The sequence below is a fragment of the Carya illinoinensis genome, chromosome 8, assembly GCF_018687715.1.
Source record: "Carya illinoinensis cultivar Pawnee chromosome 8, C.illinoinensisPawnee_v1, whole genome shotgun sequence".
NCBI lineage: Eukaryota > Viridiplantae > Streptophyta > Magnoliopsida > Fagales > Juglandaceae > Carya > Carya illinoinensis.
In genome coordinates, this window is record NC_056759.1 from 7075456 (window position 1) to 7092502 (window position 17047).

General features: G+C 35.1%; 2 protein-coding genes across 4 annotated transcripts; both read left to right on the plus strand.

Annotated features, from left to right (window-relative positions):
• The first annotated feature begins 1236 nt into the window (after positions 1-1236).
• On the plus strand, positions 1237-7371 carry LOC122318114 (bZIP transcription factor 29-like). Of its 2 annotated transcripts, XR_006244719.1 has the most exons (5): positions 1237-2973; positions 3056-3188; positions 3500-3584; positions 5383-5705; positions 7112-7371. XR_006244719.1 is itself a non-coding variant. In XM_043135255.1 (4 exons), exons 1-4 carry the CDS (start codon positions 1802-1804, stop codon positions 5631-5633), a joined length of 1641 nt encoding a protein of 546 aa, XP_042991189.1. In that variant the 5' UTR covers positions 1237-1801; the 3' UTR covers positions 5634-5842. The 2 variants fall into 2 exon arrangements, 1 of the variants encoding a protein (XP_042991189.1); XM_043135255.1 differs by lacking the exon at positions 7112-7371 and having other exon boundaries at positions 5383-5842.
• Positions 7372-9684: 2313 nt separating this feature from the next.
• On the plus strand, positions 9685-15806 carry LOC122318420 (protein IQ-DOMAIN 32). 2 transcript variants are annotated; one of them, XM_043135740.1, is made up of 6 exons: positions 9685-9944; positions 11104-11436; positions 11556-11783; positions 11949-12029; positions 12135-13785; positions 15468-15806. In XM_043135740.1, exons 1-6 carry the CDS (start codon positions 9864-9866, stop codon positions 15485-15487), a joined length of 2394 nt encoding a protein of 797 aa, XP_042991674.1. In that variant the 5' UTR covers positions 9685-9863; the 3' UTR covers positions 15488-15806. The 2 variants fall into 2 exon arrangements, with proteins under 2 accessions (XP_042991674.1, XP_042991675.1); XM_043135741.1 differs by having other exon boundaries at positions 12135-13770.
• The last annotated feature ends 1241 nt before the right edge of the window (positions 15807-17047 follow it).

Here is a 17047-nt window from a genome sequence, read left to right on the forward strand (position 1 = left end):
TTCAGATGCCCATAATACGTTAGAATCTTAAATTTGTTACCGTGAATTTTAACGAAGAACGATGGATTGAAGAAAGTGACCAAAGATTACAAAAATATATCCTTCAACATATAGGTTTAAATAGAATGACTGGATAAAAATATCACATTACTAACAATTATATTTAAACAAGAAGAATAGAACTCTTATTAAAAAAAAAAAGAGAAGGGAGAATAGAACTACAGTGTCAGATTACAAACTGGTCAGCACCGATGCATCAGACAGGGATAATTGTATCCATACATTTTTTTTTTTAAAAAAAAAAAAGATAAATATGGTATTTATATAAAAAAATTGTTTTTTAACAGTAACATCACCTTTTTTTTCAAGCAGTGTACTATATTTGTATATTTTAGAATTATATTTAATATTACTATTTTCTGAAAAATAAGCTTTAACAACAATTTTTTTTATAAAAATAAAGTCATAAATTAATGTGTTTTGATGTGATATATTATTGTAAAATTATTTTTATTATAAAAAAGATTTGATATTTATTTTAGTTTATAAATTTATTTTTATAAAATTTAATTTCACGCTTGTATTAGTTCTGTTTGGCCACTGAGATTTTTCAGATGAGATTTTTGAATTTTAAGATGAGATATTAAAATATTATTATTATTTTAGAATTTGAAAAAATTAAAAAAAAGTTAAATTGTTTATTATATTTTGTATGAGAATTTGAAAAAATTATAATGATAAAATAAAAATTTTATATTTAAGATGAAAAATTTTAATGGCGAAACTATACTTAAGTCTCCAAAAGAGATGCGGGAAGATAGCCTCATACATTACTGCTTGAATTTCGGCCCTCATACAAGTTTTAAAAAATAATCAGTCACTCAATATTCTAGTAATTGGTTATTTTATCTGCAAATATAACTGTATTAATTAGATATTATTTTTTAATTCAAACACATCAAAATTAAATAAATTAAAAATAATTACAATTTTATAAATAATTATATAAATAATTTTATATATAATTATAAAATATATAAACATCACATAATCGTTTAAAAAAAAAGATTTTTAAAAATAATTACATGGCGATGTCATAGTTACTGTTATAAATATCTTTCATTATTAATCATTAGATAGAATTTTATTTTTTAAAATAATAAATTAAACGTTTGATAGATAATGCCTTGCCATCCCGACAAAATGTATAGTGTCCGAGGGAGAAGCTTATTCCTGTGGTAAAATAAAAATAAGAAAAATAAAAGGAAAAAAAGAAGACGGAGCTTGTGTCCCAACTCCCAAGCGGCAACTCTGCGCACTTTGAAGGGCAGCTCAAAAAGCCTATTCTCTACCGTGGATATCATCCCCCACATTTTGGCCGATAAAACCCATCGCGGACTTCAATAGCAGTCGATCATGCTTTTGCTTTTGGGTTTCATGTGCGGTGTGCGGACACTGAAGTGAGTTGTGTCGATTCAATTTAGCCCAAAGAGGTAGGGTCTATCTTCTATTACTATTATTAACCGTGTCTGTGCGTTTGGTCATGCAGTCAGTTCTTTATTTCTTCGTCTGTTTCTGCTCATTTGGGTATCAATAACTTTGTAGAGCTTGTTGTTGGTGTTGGGTTTGGAGATTTTGATTGATTAGTACTATGTAAAGTGGTAAAGTGGTTTTAGGGTTTTGTATATTTGTTAAAGGGTTTAGTATAATAGTGGGAGATGGGTTGCGCTGATGAAAGTGGAACTGCTAGTAAGCGGGGCTTCAATCTGCTTTTAGAGTGAAATCGCAGAACCAGTCGGATATGCAAAATTTCAATGCGTCTCAGATGGGGTTTCCTGTTCGTCAACTACCGCAAAATTTGAGTCCTGGAGGCAGTGAGAATGATAACCAGAGACCTGGTATACCACCCTCACACACGATTAACCCTGCTTCTCTGCTTCAATACTCGCAGTTTATCGGGTCCTCGCCGTCTTCTGGGCAATGGGGTTCCCAGAATTTGAGCCCGGGGGTTTCCCATTCTAGGTCTTTGTCTCAACCTACGTTTTCTGCGCTTGATAGCTTGTTGCCCCCTTTGAGCCCTTTGCCTTATTCTGAACCTTCGACGAGCTCGCTCTCTGACCCAATTACCATGGATGTGTCTATGGAAGAAAGTGCTGTTAATTCTCATGCCTTATCACTTCCTTCGCCCATAAACGGAGGTAATGCATTTCAGGTTGGTGAGGGCCTTCCTCCTCGTAGAGGACACCGGCGCTCCAATAGTGATGGTATTCCATTAGGATTCTCAACCATGATTCAATCTTCACCTCAGTTGACTCCCATTGGGGGTTGGGGAGTTTTGGATCAGTCTATTTCTGGAAGCGAGAATTCAGGGGTGGACAAGCCAATCCAGTTGGTGTTGAAGGGGGAATTGAAGAGGCATAGTGATGGCAATAACATTGCCAATGGGAAAGGTGAGGGAATATCTGAGGGAGTAGTTCTGGATGACTTGTTTAATGAATTTATGAATTTGGAAAACATTGATAATATGAACTCACATGGTACTGAGGAAAAGGATATGGATAGTAGAGCCAATGGCCCGAATATGAAGGGATGTGATGGCAGTGATAATGAAGTGAAAAGTCGCAAGAATGACTATCTAAACTGTGTGCAGTGGTCAAGCTCAAGTTTTGCTGATGAGAAGAGAGAAGGAAAAAGAATTGCTTGTGGAGACACGAAGCCTACTGTCCGACACTCGAGAAGTGTTTCAATCGATAGTTATATGGGAAATTTGCATTTTGATGACGAATCACCAAAGCTCCCACCTATAGGAACTCGAGTGGGTCAACAATCACCTAGCAATGCACCAGAGGGGAACTCAACTAAGTACTGCATGGGGTTTGGAAATGGTCATTTTAATGAGGCTGAGCTGGAAAAGATCAGGGAAAATGCGAAACTGGCTGAGATTGCACTATCAGACCCCAAACGTGCCAAGAGGTTTTTTTTTTTCCCGTTTAAATTATATCAGTCTATTAGCGATCAATGTATCGTTGTACTAATTTCCAATCTGCTCATCCAGGGTTTTGGCTAATCGTATGTCAGCTGCTCGTTCCAAGGATCGGAAGACGCGATACACCACAGACATAGAACACAAGGCACAAATTCTACAGACAGAGAACACCACCTTGTCAATCGAGGTTACAAAGTTACAGGTAGTATCTGGATGATGAGATATTGGTATTCACTAGTAATTTAATTGATTAATTATTGATACTCATTTACCTATAGGAAAAAAATTATTGGAAAAATATAGTTGCAAGCACAATTGTGTACTAATCTGTGCACCAATGTGATGTGATTGGTCAAAAAGTAGATTTTATTGAAAACAGTGTTAATTTAAATCTTAAGTATGAATAAATCAGTATTGGTACACAGATTAGTGCGCGATTGTGCTTGTATGTAGCAAAACTCAAAATTATTGATACTCATTTATAAGTTACTGTTTTTGTTTTGCTCAATCCAGAGAGAGTCTACAGAACTTAAGAGTGAGAATAATGAATTGAGATTCCGCCTTCAGGCCATGGAACAAGAGTCGAAACTCAAAAATGGTATGATACCTTTTTGTCTGTCCTTATACTTTAGCCAGCTGAAACCGACCTTGATTTTTTTGCAATATATATATATTCTAATTCTACAAGTTTCACATGAAACTTTTTCTGCTAATCGAATCTAGCATGAACTGTTGGTTTTATTTTGCTGTGTTTCTTCTGATTTAATTGTTGATATACCCCGTGAAAAAGAAGAAGAAGAGAAAACTACATCATATTTCTTTATTCCACTGAAGATCACTCTCATTCTCCTGTTATAAAAATTTATCTGCTTGACTCTAGCTTCTAATTCCACTTTGCTGGTTCTTTCTTGACCTCGTGAGTGAGTATATGAAGATTTTCTACTTTGTTGATGTACTTTTTTCCTTTGATATTTTCCCTTGGGCATTTCTACATCTATTTTTTTTATTTCACAAACTGATTTGGTTTATTTTTTATCACAGAAAATTCTAGTTTTATAATTATTGATCACAATTTTCTCTGGATTGTTCAATCTCTTCTCCTAGTATATCAACTTCTTGACATATGCAATTGGAAACCTTATCAACGGTAGGATTTAGTTGCTTTGTTGGGTTATTGGGAATATTATATATGAGGGGATTAAATTCAACGTATATGATTTCTTTTTGGGGACTTAGAAGAAAAAGAAAACCTAAAATTGAGATGCCCTTCTATCTGTGAGTAAATATGATATTGAGAGATCTAATGCAAGAGATTTCTGAAGATCAGTGACAGTAAACGTGCCTACATGTGGTTTAAATGTGAAGCCTAGTGTGGCTCACATCTAGCACCTTAGGGCGCCCAAGAGAGGCTCCCTCAGACAATGCACAAGTGGAGCACAAAGATGTGTTTTCTTTTACAAAAGTTTGTAGTTGTAGTTCTAGATGAGATTATAGTATTAACTTTGTTTCTAAGATCTCTATCCCATCGGTTTACCATCCAGTCATATTTATTTCTTTATTTATTTTTGATAAGTTAGTCATATTTATTATTTTTAACTCAAATGCTGTTTCATGTTTTTGAGAACTTAGAAATGGTACTTGATAAAATTGTGTGCTCGAGTGATTAGTTAGAATTCATGCATGTTGAAATTTCAGTTGATTTTGTAACTTTATTTTAGAGTGCAGAAAAGTGTGCAATTTTATATACACCTGCATTTATTTTCTGGTTTGTAAAGGTGTTTTAATTCACATAAGTACTATACCACCCTCAGGTTCCTGCCTGGCTTTATTTAGGGCTCTGGAATATGTACGTAACTGCTTAATTTTGTTGGTTTGATGTGGCCATAAAGATGCTGTTAAAGAAGGTGAAACCCCGCGTAATCAATTATTAAAAAAAATTAAACCCCACAGGATCGAGAACTTGCATTTTGTAATGGAAATGACCCTGGTATTTTGACTAGATAATTATCCATTTGTTATGTATTTTACACCTCCAACATCATCAAGAGAAGGGTTGTCAATTTTTATCACTGCTACAATAACCATATGTTTCCACACCCGCTTGAAACTTTTCCTCTGGACAAGTTCCTATAGATTGTCTCAAACATGAATATTTTTCTCTGAAACAATTTTTATGTGGTTCTATGACAGTTGGGGCTTTGATACAAGACATTAAAGGCACCGGTTCAATTCTTGCTAGTCTTGCATTTATTTTTATCTACTCTCTTTATTTCCATTTCTCATCCTGAGAATTTTAGCATTGTAATTTAGAATCATATTTTGATATTTGATTTTGTCCTATTAAGTACTTAATAATGTTATGGGTGGCAATTGTTTGTTTTGTTTTCAACATGAAGCTTTAGAGGAGGCCTTGAGGGCTGAAGTCCAGCATTTAAGGCTTAGTGTGGTAAAGTGTGGTGGGGAGGGCTACCTCGTGCACTGCATGGCTCAGCAGCTTTCCATTGATGAACAGATGTTCCAGCTGCAGCATCCGCAGGTTAACCATTCGACATGGGAGCAACATGTACTGCCACAGCTGCCTCATCCTGATGGACTAGAGCCCCAGCAAGAGAATGGTGATGTTGCTCAGCAAGAGGCAAATGCATAGGTTGCTTAACTGCTAGCATCAATACAAAGTTACAAAACTGCATTGGGTGTCTCAACTCCATTTGAAATAAAGGTAGTGTGCAATCGTATATAAACTTCTTCAAATCTATCAATATATCAATGTCGTCCATTTGATTAAATTTAAGCCATTTTTTAATTTATTATTTTCAGATGCTATTAGAAATTGAGATAAAGAGTCAGTTTTATTTACTTATCGATCTGCTCGATTCATTTTCTTGGGGTGTGATATGGCTGCATGTTTGGTTTGGAGTTCAAATGTCAAAATTTCAATGGAATTATCGATCTGCTCGATTCATTTTCTTGGGGTGTGATATGGCTGCATGTTTGGTTTGGAGTTCAAATGTCAAAATTTCAATGGAATTATCGATCTGCTCGATTCATTTTCTTGGGGTGTGATATGGCTGCATGTTTGGTTTGGAGTTCAAATGTCAAAATTTCAATGGAATTATCGATCTGCTCGATTCATTTTCTTGGGGTGTGATATGGCTGCATGTTTGGTTTGGATTTCAAATGTCAAAATTTCCACTTCCATTGACAATATGGATGTGTGGGGTTAATCACCTATGTGCTTAATTTGTCTAATCTCCTTAATTTTTTCATCTCACTGCATTCAAAACATGAACTTGACCTGAATCTAAACGACCATAAGTGGTACTTTGGAGTGGTATAATGTAGGACCCTCATGAAACTGTCCTTTCATGCTACTTGGTCCATATACTTTTAGGACATCCGACGAGACCCAATACAATATAACTTATTATATCCGTTTTCAAGCTCTACTGATTACTTTATTTTGGCCTACCATGTGAGTCACACAAAAAGGGCACAGGCTTTAGTTTGATGATTTGGTTGCTTCTCTTCTCTTTAGCAGTTATGTTCTTCTTTTATTTTTTATTTTTAAATGAAAAAAAATGAAAGGAACGTTTTATCGCTGCACAGTCAAGGTGCTTTCCCCATGTGACAAAGGGCTCCACCAGAATGACCATAATGAGGCCTCAAAATGGTGGACAGTCAGTCATATATGCCGTTGTACCTAAATCTAAATGTCCAGTCGTTTTGCTCAAAATAATTCTCCCACCTATATTTTTCCCCCCTAAAGGCTATGTGCCCCCTTAATATATATAAGCATATCCTCCTGATGACTGCGACTCAATTCCTTTAGTGGGCTTGTAAAATCCCACTCTGCATACAAGGAGTGTTTAAGACGAAAACCCTGTGGGGTTTGTGTGTCTGTGTGTATATGCATATACATTTTTAAATGATTAGATAAGAGTTTGGTGTATGCATTGACCATATTATAAGAGAGAGGATGGAGACCCCGCAACTCTATATATGGACGTCAAAGAGCTCGAAATTTGATTACCCATATGAAAAAAATATAATATATTAAATTTAGTAATATTTATTTAAATCAGGAAGAATTTATGAAATTTGAGAGTTCCCCACTGTCCACGACAGATTCATTGATTGATTCATGAGCAACGTGGAAGCTGGGATTGATTCAGATTGGGGATGGCAATGGCATACAGCGCGGCGTAGGACTCCCATCATGTGCTGGGGGGGTTGCCAGATGAGAAAGCCAACTGCCATGTCCGGACAAATAATATGTCAAAAAATGGGGTTGGTTTCTGGTTGGATGTGCTCACCTTACTTTATTATTATTATTTATTTATTTATAATGTGGTTCAAATGAGCTTATCTTTAGTGGTTAGAGACAACCCCTGTTGCTTCCTTCCTCCTTTGTTAACATCGCCTCACCTGTTTTTAAAACTCCTCCTGGGTCCCCAATTCCTTAATAAAACGTAGGAGATTTCCAGGCCCTAAAATGGTACTAATTTGTAGTTTATCTAAATATATATACACTGTACGTCGTCCATTTTAGTTTTGTCCTGTCTTGCGTCATTGAAAAGAACCAGATTGTCCCTGCCCATTATACCGTAACACGTTTACTCAGTCTTGTCATTAACAAAAGTAAGAGCGGACTCACTCACGGTCTTATCATTAACATAATGGAAAAATTTAAATGTTAAGTATATCTGTATATTAATATATATATTAATTTAATATAATTAGTTAAAAAAATAAATTTTATTAAAAATAATATTAATAAAAATAATTTATTTTATTAAAAAATAAATTTCTTATGTGCTCATATTAATTGAGCACATAAGAAATATGTAAAATTGATTATACATAAAATTTTTATATTCCAAAATCTCAATTACGGATTATATAAAAATATACCCATGGGGCCCGGCCTATGATATATTTTTGAAAAAAATTTTAAGGTGCATTAATACATTTATTTGGGTATCAATGATAGATGGAAAATTATTTAAAATAAAGAAATAGATTATGGTGAGTTGGCATAGAATAACTCCAATACTTAGGTCACTGGTCTGCTTAGATTCCATCGGCCTCTTAAATATTAAAATACTAGGTGGATTAGAGCATTAACTTCGAATTAGATCGATGGTCAATGACTAATATGGATGATGCTTTCTAGTGATTTTTTTTTAAAATTATAAATGAATTATTTAAATAAAAATGTTACTGAGAATATAACACATCAATAAGTGTGATTTAGAAGATACGATTTATAATAATATTAAGAAAAATATAATAATTAGAGAACTATTACAGACACAAAAAATTTATATAAAAGTAAACTTACGAACTGACATGGTTTCACGTGATATGTTGGATTTATTTTACATTAAAAGTAATTTTATAATCTAATGTACTGTATCAAGTCATATCAATTTATGAATTTATTTTTATATAATCTTTTATGATTAAAATATTTATCTAATAATTAAGTACTTTAAAATTATATTTAAAGCTTTTTGTTTTGATGTTATTCATGGTAATTTCTCTTTTCCCTTTCTAGCCAAAAAAGGGAAGGCACCAATTACAATACAAATTTAGAATCATTAACGGTTAATAACAACAGTACGGACTGGTATGGGACAAAAACAAGTACCTAAACTCATCAAGAGAGGGAGAAACAGGTGGTCCTCACTTGACTGCAAAACACCACCAGCACTTTACACGCACTAATCACTTCTACAAAACTTAAACAAATGATACTTTTGATAGTCCTCACAATAATTATGTATCTATTTGTGTTGATGGTAAGAATGAAATGAAAAGGAGAGAAATGTCTTTGTACCATTTTATTTAAGACTTTGTATAATATTTTTTAGAAAAATATCTCTCTTCTGGCATAATTAATTAAAAAGATTTTTCTATTAATGTTAATAAGAAATTTACCTTTTTTGATCGGTTTAAATTTTTTAGATAAATAGTAATTTTATATTATATCAGAGTGCCCTGAATCTAAATCTTAATTCTATAATTTTTAATTAAATATTTTACATATTGTACCACTTATTATAATTATAACCTTTGTTCAAAATAAAATAGAATTATAGCCTTTGCTCAAATGGAAAAACTAACCTTTAAATTCTTACCTATTTTTGTTTTTAAAACAAATACTAAATAAATTTTATACAAAAAATACTAAATAAGTTATATTCAAATACTTTATAACTCTACTTATTTAATTTCACAATATTTAAGACAAAACCATTTTAAAAAACAAAAAATTGATTAAAATTCTCTTATCTAACATCACAAAAACTTAATAATTCACACACTTTAAAAAAATTAAAAATTAAAAAAAATTCTCTAAAACTGGTTGGTAAATCAAATCAAATCATTTTATTTCATATAATTATTTTAAATTTTTAAAATTTTACACAAAATATAATAAATAATTTAATTTTTTAATTCTTAAAATAAAAATAATATTATCTCATCTCATTTAAATTATATAATTTTTTTCCCTTTTTAATACCTGGTTAACCGTAGATGTAAAATTTCTTATTGTTTTATTTTATTTTTCTCGCGAGCCTCGTGACTCAACGGCTGGATAATGTTGGTATTTTCAATTTCCAAAAAAAAAAAAAAAAAAAGTGTAGAGATCTGACAGCTTTTTTCTCTCCCCTCTCAGCGGACAGAGCCTCGGAGACTTAGCTAGATTTAAGGAGTGTGTTGAGGTCCGTGCTCTTAAGCAACTACATCGTTTTTGATATGTTTCGGTTTCCCAACATCGCACCAAACCAATATAGACTGGGCGGTGTTGTGTCCGATAGAGTGCTCCTAGTTGGCTTCGCTGAGAGACGTTCAGTACTAGGAGGCAAAAAAAATGGCGAAATCTATCTCATGCTTCAAGATAATCACCTGCGGTAGCGATTCAGCGGACAAAGATGATCTCGAGGTCTCTGAGGTACCCGATTCGTCCCGACTACGGAGTTCTTTGTTTTTCTTCACCCAGATCTCTTTGACCTTCTCGCGTTTTTCTTTTGACTTGTTCAATCCGGGTTTGATGTTCTTGTAAGATTTGCACTTGATGCAGTGGTGGTGTTCTTAGTTTGGATGCTTTTAGAGTTACTTAGTAGCCGATTGTTCTCTGTTTGCAAACTTTGAAAATGCTACTAAAGGAAGTTTTTTATATTAAGATCTGAGTGGCCCGGATTGGCATTAGACTGAGTTCATCACAATTGGGTGACTTAATTGGGCTGAGCTTGTGATTTCGCTTTTCTAGTATTAAGATCTGGAGAAATTTGTTGTTTCTGATTTCGTTTATTCTGTAATTACGCAACCTTGTCTGTGCAATCAACTTATGTGGGTGATGATGCCTATGCATATGGATTAAGCGTGCGTGCGGCGTAAGTAGAACTACTGCCCTCTTCTTGAGAGGAAGTGTTTACAAGCATTGTAATTGATTGAGCTCTTGGTATCACTTTTTGGTTGGTCCAGGGAATGCTCGTTTCCAATGATATTTTCTGTTTTAAGATCACCATGCATTATGGAAGATCACCTTTATTTTTTTGGCTGATTGAAGTGACATATACATGATACTTTGGCCCGAGGCTGGACTATTGTAGAAGCATTCATAGTTGTTAAAATCCACAAACAGCAAAGCACATTATGTTGATCATGGTTCGACAGGGTCCTTTGAACCCACTCCTAGGAAGTGATACACAATCCTACTTGGCAAAACCGTGTATCAGGTAAACTAAGGAATTTTCTTGGGCAGAATTGAACATAAAATGTCCGAATCTATAACTCATAACAAGCCCACCCCTTGAGCACTCCTACATCTTGATGGCTATGGTCATCACTTTCAGTGGTGGTGTCTACTCTCAACCACAATTTTGGTTCTAGACAAGGGGAAGAAGATTGAGAGGGAGAGTAGAGACACACGAAAGGGTAACTGATAAGTTGAAAACTTTCGTTTATTTTTTTTTATAACCAAATACATAATTCAAACGGATGGGGAACTTAATGTTGTGCTTGTACTAAGTTATAGGGCAGGGCAGTCAAAGTTCTCTCTCTGTGTGTGTACACGTGTGCTTATGTTATTATTTTTTTCTTCATTCCAGAGCAAGGGTTCAGGTGACAAACGTGGCTGGAGTTTCCGGAAAAGGTCTGCCCGGCATCGAGTGCTTAGCAACACTGTTATCTCAGAAACTCCCTCTTCTGGAAATAAGGAAAACCCAGAATCTGCTACTCTTAATCATCCCCTGCCAGCCAACTCTACCGTTCCTGAGAAAGTTTCAGTGATACAATCAACAGGTGAAAAACCCCAGTTATCAACTTCGGTGAACCCAAAAGTAATTGAGACCATAGTTGCCGCGGAAAATGAAAGTACGCCTGATGTCAACCTGGAGGAGTCTGTTGTTATTGTCATCCAAACTGCTATCAGAGGGTTTATGGTATCCCTTTTCTATCAACTGCACATGTCCAAAACTTACTGGGTGAATGCCAATTCTAACCTCTCTCTCTCTCTCTCTCTCTCTCTCTCTCTCTCTCTCTTTTACGAACTATATGCCAGGGTCTGAGAATGCTGTTAAAGCTTAAGAACGTTGTTAAATTGCAAGCTGCTGTTCGTGGGCACTTGGTACGGAATCATGCTGTGGGAACCCTACGTTGTGTTCAAGCCATTGCCAAAATGCAAGCTCTTGTTCGTGCCCGACGTACTCGCCTGTCTCTAGAAGTATCATGTCCAGAAAAGAAGTTAGATGATAAGCACGAGGAGGGTAACAATAGTACAAATACCCAGGTAATTCTACTGAACTATCATCCAGTATATCATGAAACATATGAGGTTATGAGACAAATTTTATTTTACATTTGGTATTCTTCTTCATGTTGAAGTGACAACAGGTTATATGAATCAAAGTCATGATGCTTTCTAACAACTTTGCCTGTTTATTTCATTTTACAGGTGAATGAAGGTGTAGTAACTAAATCAACTATAACGTACACTTCCATTGACAAGCTGCTAAGTAATAGATTTGCTCGTCAGGTGTGATGAATTGGTGTTTTAATTCCGTTGTTTATAACTGCATTTTTTGTTATTTATTCTCACACATGTATAGCTTGACTAATTTGATTTATATGCTGTTTAAAGCTGTTGGAATCAACACCAAAGACCAAACCTATCCATGTCAAGTGTGATTCTTCTAAGCCTGATTCTGCTTGGAATTGGTTGGAGAGGTGGATGTCTGTTACTTCACTAAATATTGTGGAGTCAAAAAAAGCAGAGTTAATAACAGATCAAGAGAAAAAAGAAAAGGACGAGGATGTTGTGTCACTGGTGGAAACTAAAGTTCCATCTGAAGAGTTTATGGAGTCACAAGATGTGAGTTCCAGCAATAAGGAAACACTAGAGAGGTCTGAAAGCGAAGACAATCTGATTACTTATGATCCCAGCAACTTTGAATTTCAGGCATGCCATCCCACCTCATCTTTGCAAAATGATGTTTTGGAGCAGCATCAGTCTGATGTGAATGAAACCCCATTGGTGATAACTTCTACTCCAAATCAAAGTACTCAAGCAGATTCAACTTCTCAGGCGGACTTCAATTCTCTTTCTGTAAAGCCTGAAGCCGAAACTGAAGAACCCAAACGTTCTATGAAAAGGCTTGCCTCTGAACAGCTTGAGACTGAAGCAAAGAAATTTGTATTTGGATCAAGAAAAGTGAGCAATCCTGCATTTATTGCTGCCCAGTCAAAATTTGAAGAGCTGATTTCAACGCCCAATTCAGATAAACCAATGAGTCTAGCCTACGAAGATGCTGGAGTTGAATCACATACAGACACGATTTTGTCTGGAACGGATACTGTTATCAGGACAAAGGAGCTGATTACGGCAGAAACTTCAGCTCCCCATAGTTCAAGGGCTCAAGTTGGTGGCTCTGAATGTGGCACTGAACTCTCGATTACCTCTACCCTTGATTCACCTGATAGGTCTGAAGTTGGAGCCGCAGAATGTGGGCATGAAGCCAAAGTTTTAGAGGAAGGAATATGCAATCCTAATAGCACAGAGAATGCTGATGTTGAACCCAAGGATGCATCTGTCATCTCACCATCCGATTTATCGCCCTTTGTCTCAGATCAACCAGAGAAACCTGGTGATGCAAATGGCGAGTCCATTAATCTAGAGATAGCTGCGAACTCCTCACAGATAAAGCCACAGCTGGAGGAGAATGCATCTGATATGAAGAGACAGCTGGACTCTGAGATAGGCCATCAATTGTACCGGTCATCCCCAGAAGCTTCTCCCAGAAGTCACATAACCGTTCCAGAATCTCATGGGACACCTTCTAGTCAGGTGTCTGTGAGAGCTAAAAAGAACAAAACTGATAAGAGTGGATCCAACCTTAAGCGTAAATCACTTTCAGGAGGCAAGAATTCTCCATCCAATCCAAATCCTGATTCTGGCTCAAGGAGTAGTATGGAACAACTGCCTAAAGATCAGAAAAATGGGAAGAGGCGCAATTCCTTTGGTTCACCCAGGCCTGATCATATTGAACAAGAACCAAGAGATAGTAGTACTAATAATTCCCTTCCCCATTTCATGCAAGCAACGGAATCGGCAAGAGCCAAGCTGCAAGCTAACAAGTCTCCAATATCAAGTCCAGATGTGCAAGATAGAGACATTTACATCAAGAAGAGACATTCCTTACCTGGTGCAAATGGGAGGCAGGGGTCTCCACGTATTCAACGGTCAATGTCTCAAGCCCAACAGGGTGCAAAGGGAAATGGTACTTATCATCACGGTATCACCTAAACCTCGTTGTACATATTATCTACAATTTTTGCTAATAAGTGTTCTGTCCCATTCTATTCCACAAAATATGCTTATAGTCAGCAACGGCTACGTCATAGAATGGTTATTTTCAGCACCATTAAAATTCATACTGCTTGGTTTTTCTCCTAAGATGGGATGCATTCTCATCATGCGAAAAGTTTAGATTTCTGTTCAATCTTTGATTGCTCGTTTTAATGAGGTTTTCCTTTTAATTTATGAAAGAAAATTTCGAAAAACTGATCAAAAATAAAAGAAAGTAAAAGTTGGGAAAAATACACGCCCCTATAAACTTCTAGGCAATTTGTAATGTCCCCGATGCTTCAATTTCAGCAATATACCCCCAAACTATCAAGCAATTTCATGTACCACTTTTTCCCCAGAAAAACAAATTACCCCCATAAATTCTCAAAAAAGATAAAATATTGATATTAAATCAAAGAAAGGAGAAAAAACTTTTAAGAAGAAGAAAAGCGGAAGAAAAAGACAGAAAAACCAAAGATTAAAACTTGACACAATCAAAATATACTCTTCATAAAAAATTAAAAAACTATAAAAATTTCAGAAAACATTAAAAATAAAAACTGAAAAGTTTAAAAAGCAAAAGAATAGAAATTATATATAAAAGAAATTCTGGTACTGTGTGGGTGGGTGGCCCAGTCTCAGCACCTGGGTGCATCTTCCTTTTTATATATTTATCTTTATGTTTGGTTTTTAAGTTTTGGTTTTTAATTTTTTTTATTATTTTTGGTTTTATTTCTAGATATATTTTATTTATTTATCAAGGCTATCTGTGTCAACTTAATTTTACCGAAGGGGTAGATTGCAATTTTTTGGTAATTTTCCCTGTGGAACTTTGTGGAAATTGATGGTATTGAGGGGACTTTGCAAATTGCATGTTAGTTTGGCAGGTGTTTGCATAATTTTTCCCCAAAACTTTTTGATTTTTTTGATAAAAATTTTTTCCCCAAAACTTTTACTGCCCAACTAAAGGATTCTCCATTTGTGCTACAACCTGAGTTTTGCTGCCCAACTAAAGGATTCTCCATTGCGAGAATTTTTTTTCCTTAAAAAAGAAAATGATTGTGGATGCTGCCTGACTCAATACTTTGATGGTTTGTGTTGCTGAGACTCGAACCATACTGTGAAGACATAATACTGTTAGTTCAGTATTTTTGCTGTATAGTACATCCTTTGAGCACTCTGATTATGCCATCTTCCCAACCAGCAATCCATTTGTTCTGCCTCTAGACAACTAATATATATATATATATATAATTGGGCAATATTTTCTCTTTTAAAAGAGAGGATCGCACCCTAATTTTATCAACCATAATCGGGCAATTAAATCAGGTATTTATCATGTAGTCCTCTATATGCCATTCAGGACCGCTTGTTAAGACATCTGGTATATGTAAATTCCATTCTTGCACTACAACAAAGACGTCCATCCAGTTGGGGGGTGGAGTTTGTTTCGAGACTCTGGAATTCACTTCCTAATGTTGACATAACTGTTGCCTTGACGTTTTACTTATTTTTTAATAAAAAGAAAACTGTCAGTAGAGGAAAAAGTATAGAAACATAATCTAAGAAGATACAAAAGAGCATCTATGCATGAATACTGGTTTACTTGCTGCTTGATCCTTTTTGCAGAAAGAAAATGGCAGAGATGAAGGGACACATTGAAGTGATTGTACATCCCAATGAAAATTATGGTACATCACCTGTTCTAGATGGGCGATTTCGAGTCAATTGATGATCTACTTGAAGGATAGCATCTTAGTTTTGAATTCTGGAGTTTTTTTCCATCTGTGATTTTACCTTAGTTTATCCATCGTGGCTTTCAGGGTGGTTTTGGGAAGTTATATATATATAAAGCCGAGTGATGTTTGCATGTACATTACTGTTACCACGACCATATTTTTTCCCCTATTTTTATTTGCTGTAATGTCGTTCCTCAGTAATAAGATAGTTAAAGAGTATTTGGTGTGATATTACTTGGTTGAATTACAGGATGTTTTTACTTGTTTACAGTGTTGAGAGCTTTTGAAGGCTTTTCACCAGATGTTATTGTAATAAAATGGATTTTCTGTGTTTCTTCTTCACTTCCCTTAATTTCTCGAATTCATTCTTATCAGCCAAAATTCCCCACAGCTCCCACTTCACTTAATTTTTTTGGTGTTCGTTTCTGACTCTTGTAGAGTTATTTTTGTTGCCCATATTTCCACTAGGCGTCACAACTTTACAAGCCCCATCTACATATATCCCCCCGCTTCTTTCTACTCAATGCGTGCTGCCTGCCCCCTAAATTGAATTGCCTCTTTGCCCCCACTACCTCTCCCAACCCACCTTCACCTCCACTTGAGCTCAATAGATTTGAGGTTTTTTTCTATTCTTTCTTTAGATGTTTGGAAGCTCGATCTACCCCCAGTGTGTTTAGCAGGCAATACACATTTCAAAGCAGTCCATCAACAACTTCTTTTACAACGCCCATCTAGGATATTAAAGATTTTATTTGGTACCATTTCTTGAAAAAAGTGGATAGATAGGAAACTCACGAGAAAAATTATTTTTTTAGTAGTAGATTTAAAAAAAAAAAAAAGTACACAAGATTTGCACATTTTAGGATTACAAATATCTTTACTATTTTATTTTTGGATAGTATAATCTGGACAAAAAATGCCGGTCCTAGCTTACAGTTTCTCCTTCAGACTTCTGCAAGAAATATATACTCAGAACTTTCTGTAAGAAATATGACGTAACAAGAATATGTAACCCCCATATTTGGGCCACCTGTGCCTGAGTTGAAGTATTGTTAACTGGGGAGAATATGGGATTGCTTTTGCTCTGCAATTCTTTCGAAAACTTCAGGAATACAGATTAGTCAATGCTGGCCTAATTCAATACTTACCATCCTTACAGATTGTGCTAAAAGTTGAGAACAAACATGAAGACCTACTTCTCCCAAGACTTCGAGGGACACTCCCCACAATCAAGCTTCAAGGGAGGGACTTCAGAGCTTGATAACAAGCATTTTATGGTTGCGTTTGAATAGAAAAATTTGCATTTAGATTTAAGAATTCAAGATTTTAGAGTGTTCAAAATCTTGTTTGGCTTTGTTACACAAAACCAAATTCAAATTTTAACATATTATTTTAAATAAAGATTCAAATTCAAAAATCCTGTTTTTAAATCTTACCATTCAAATGCAACACGAGAGATAAATAAATTGT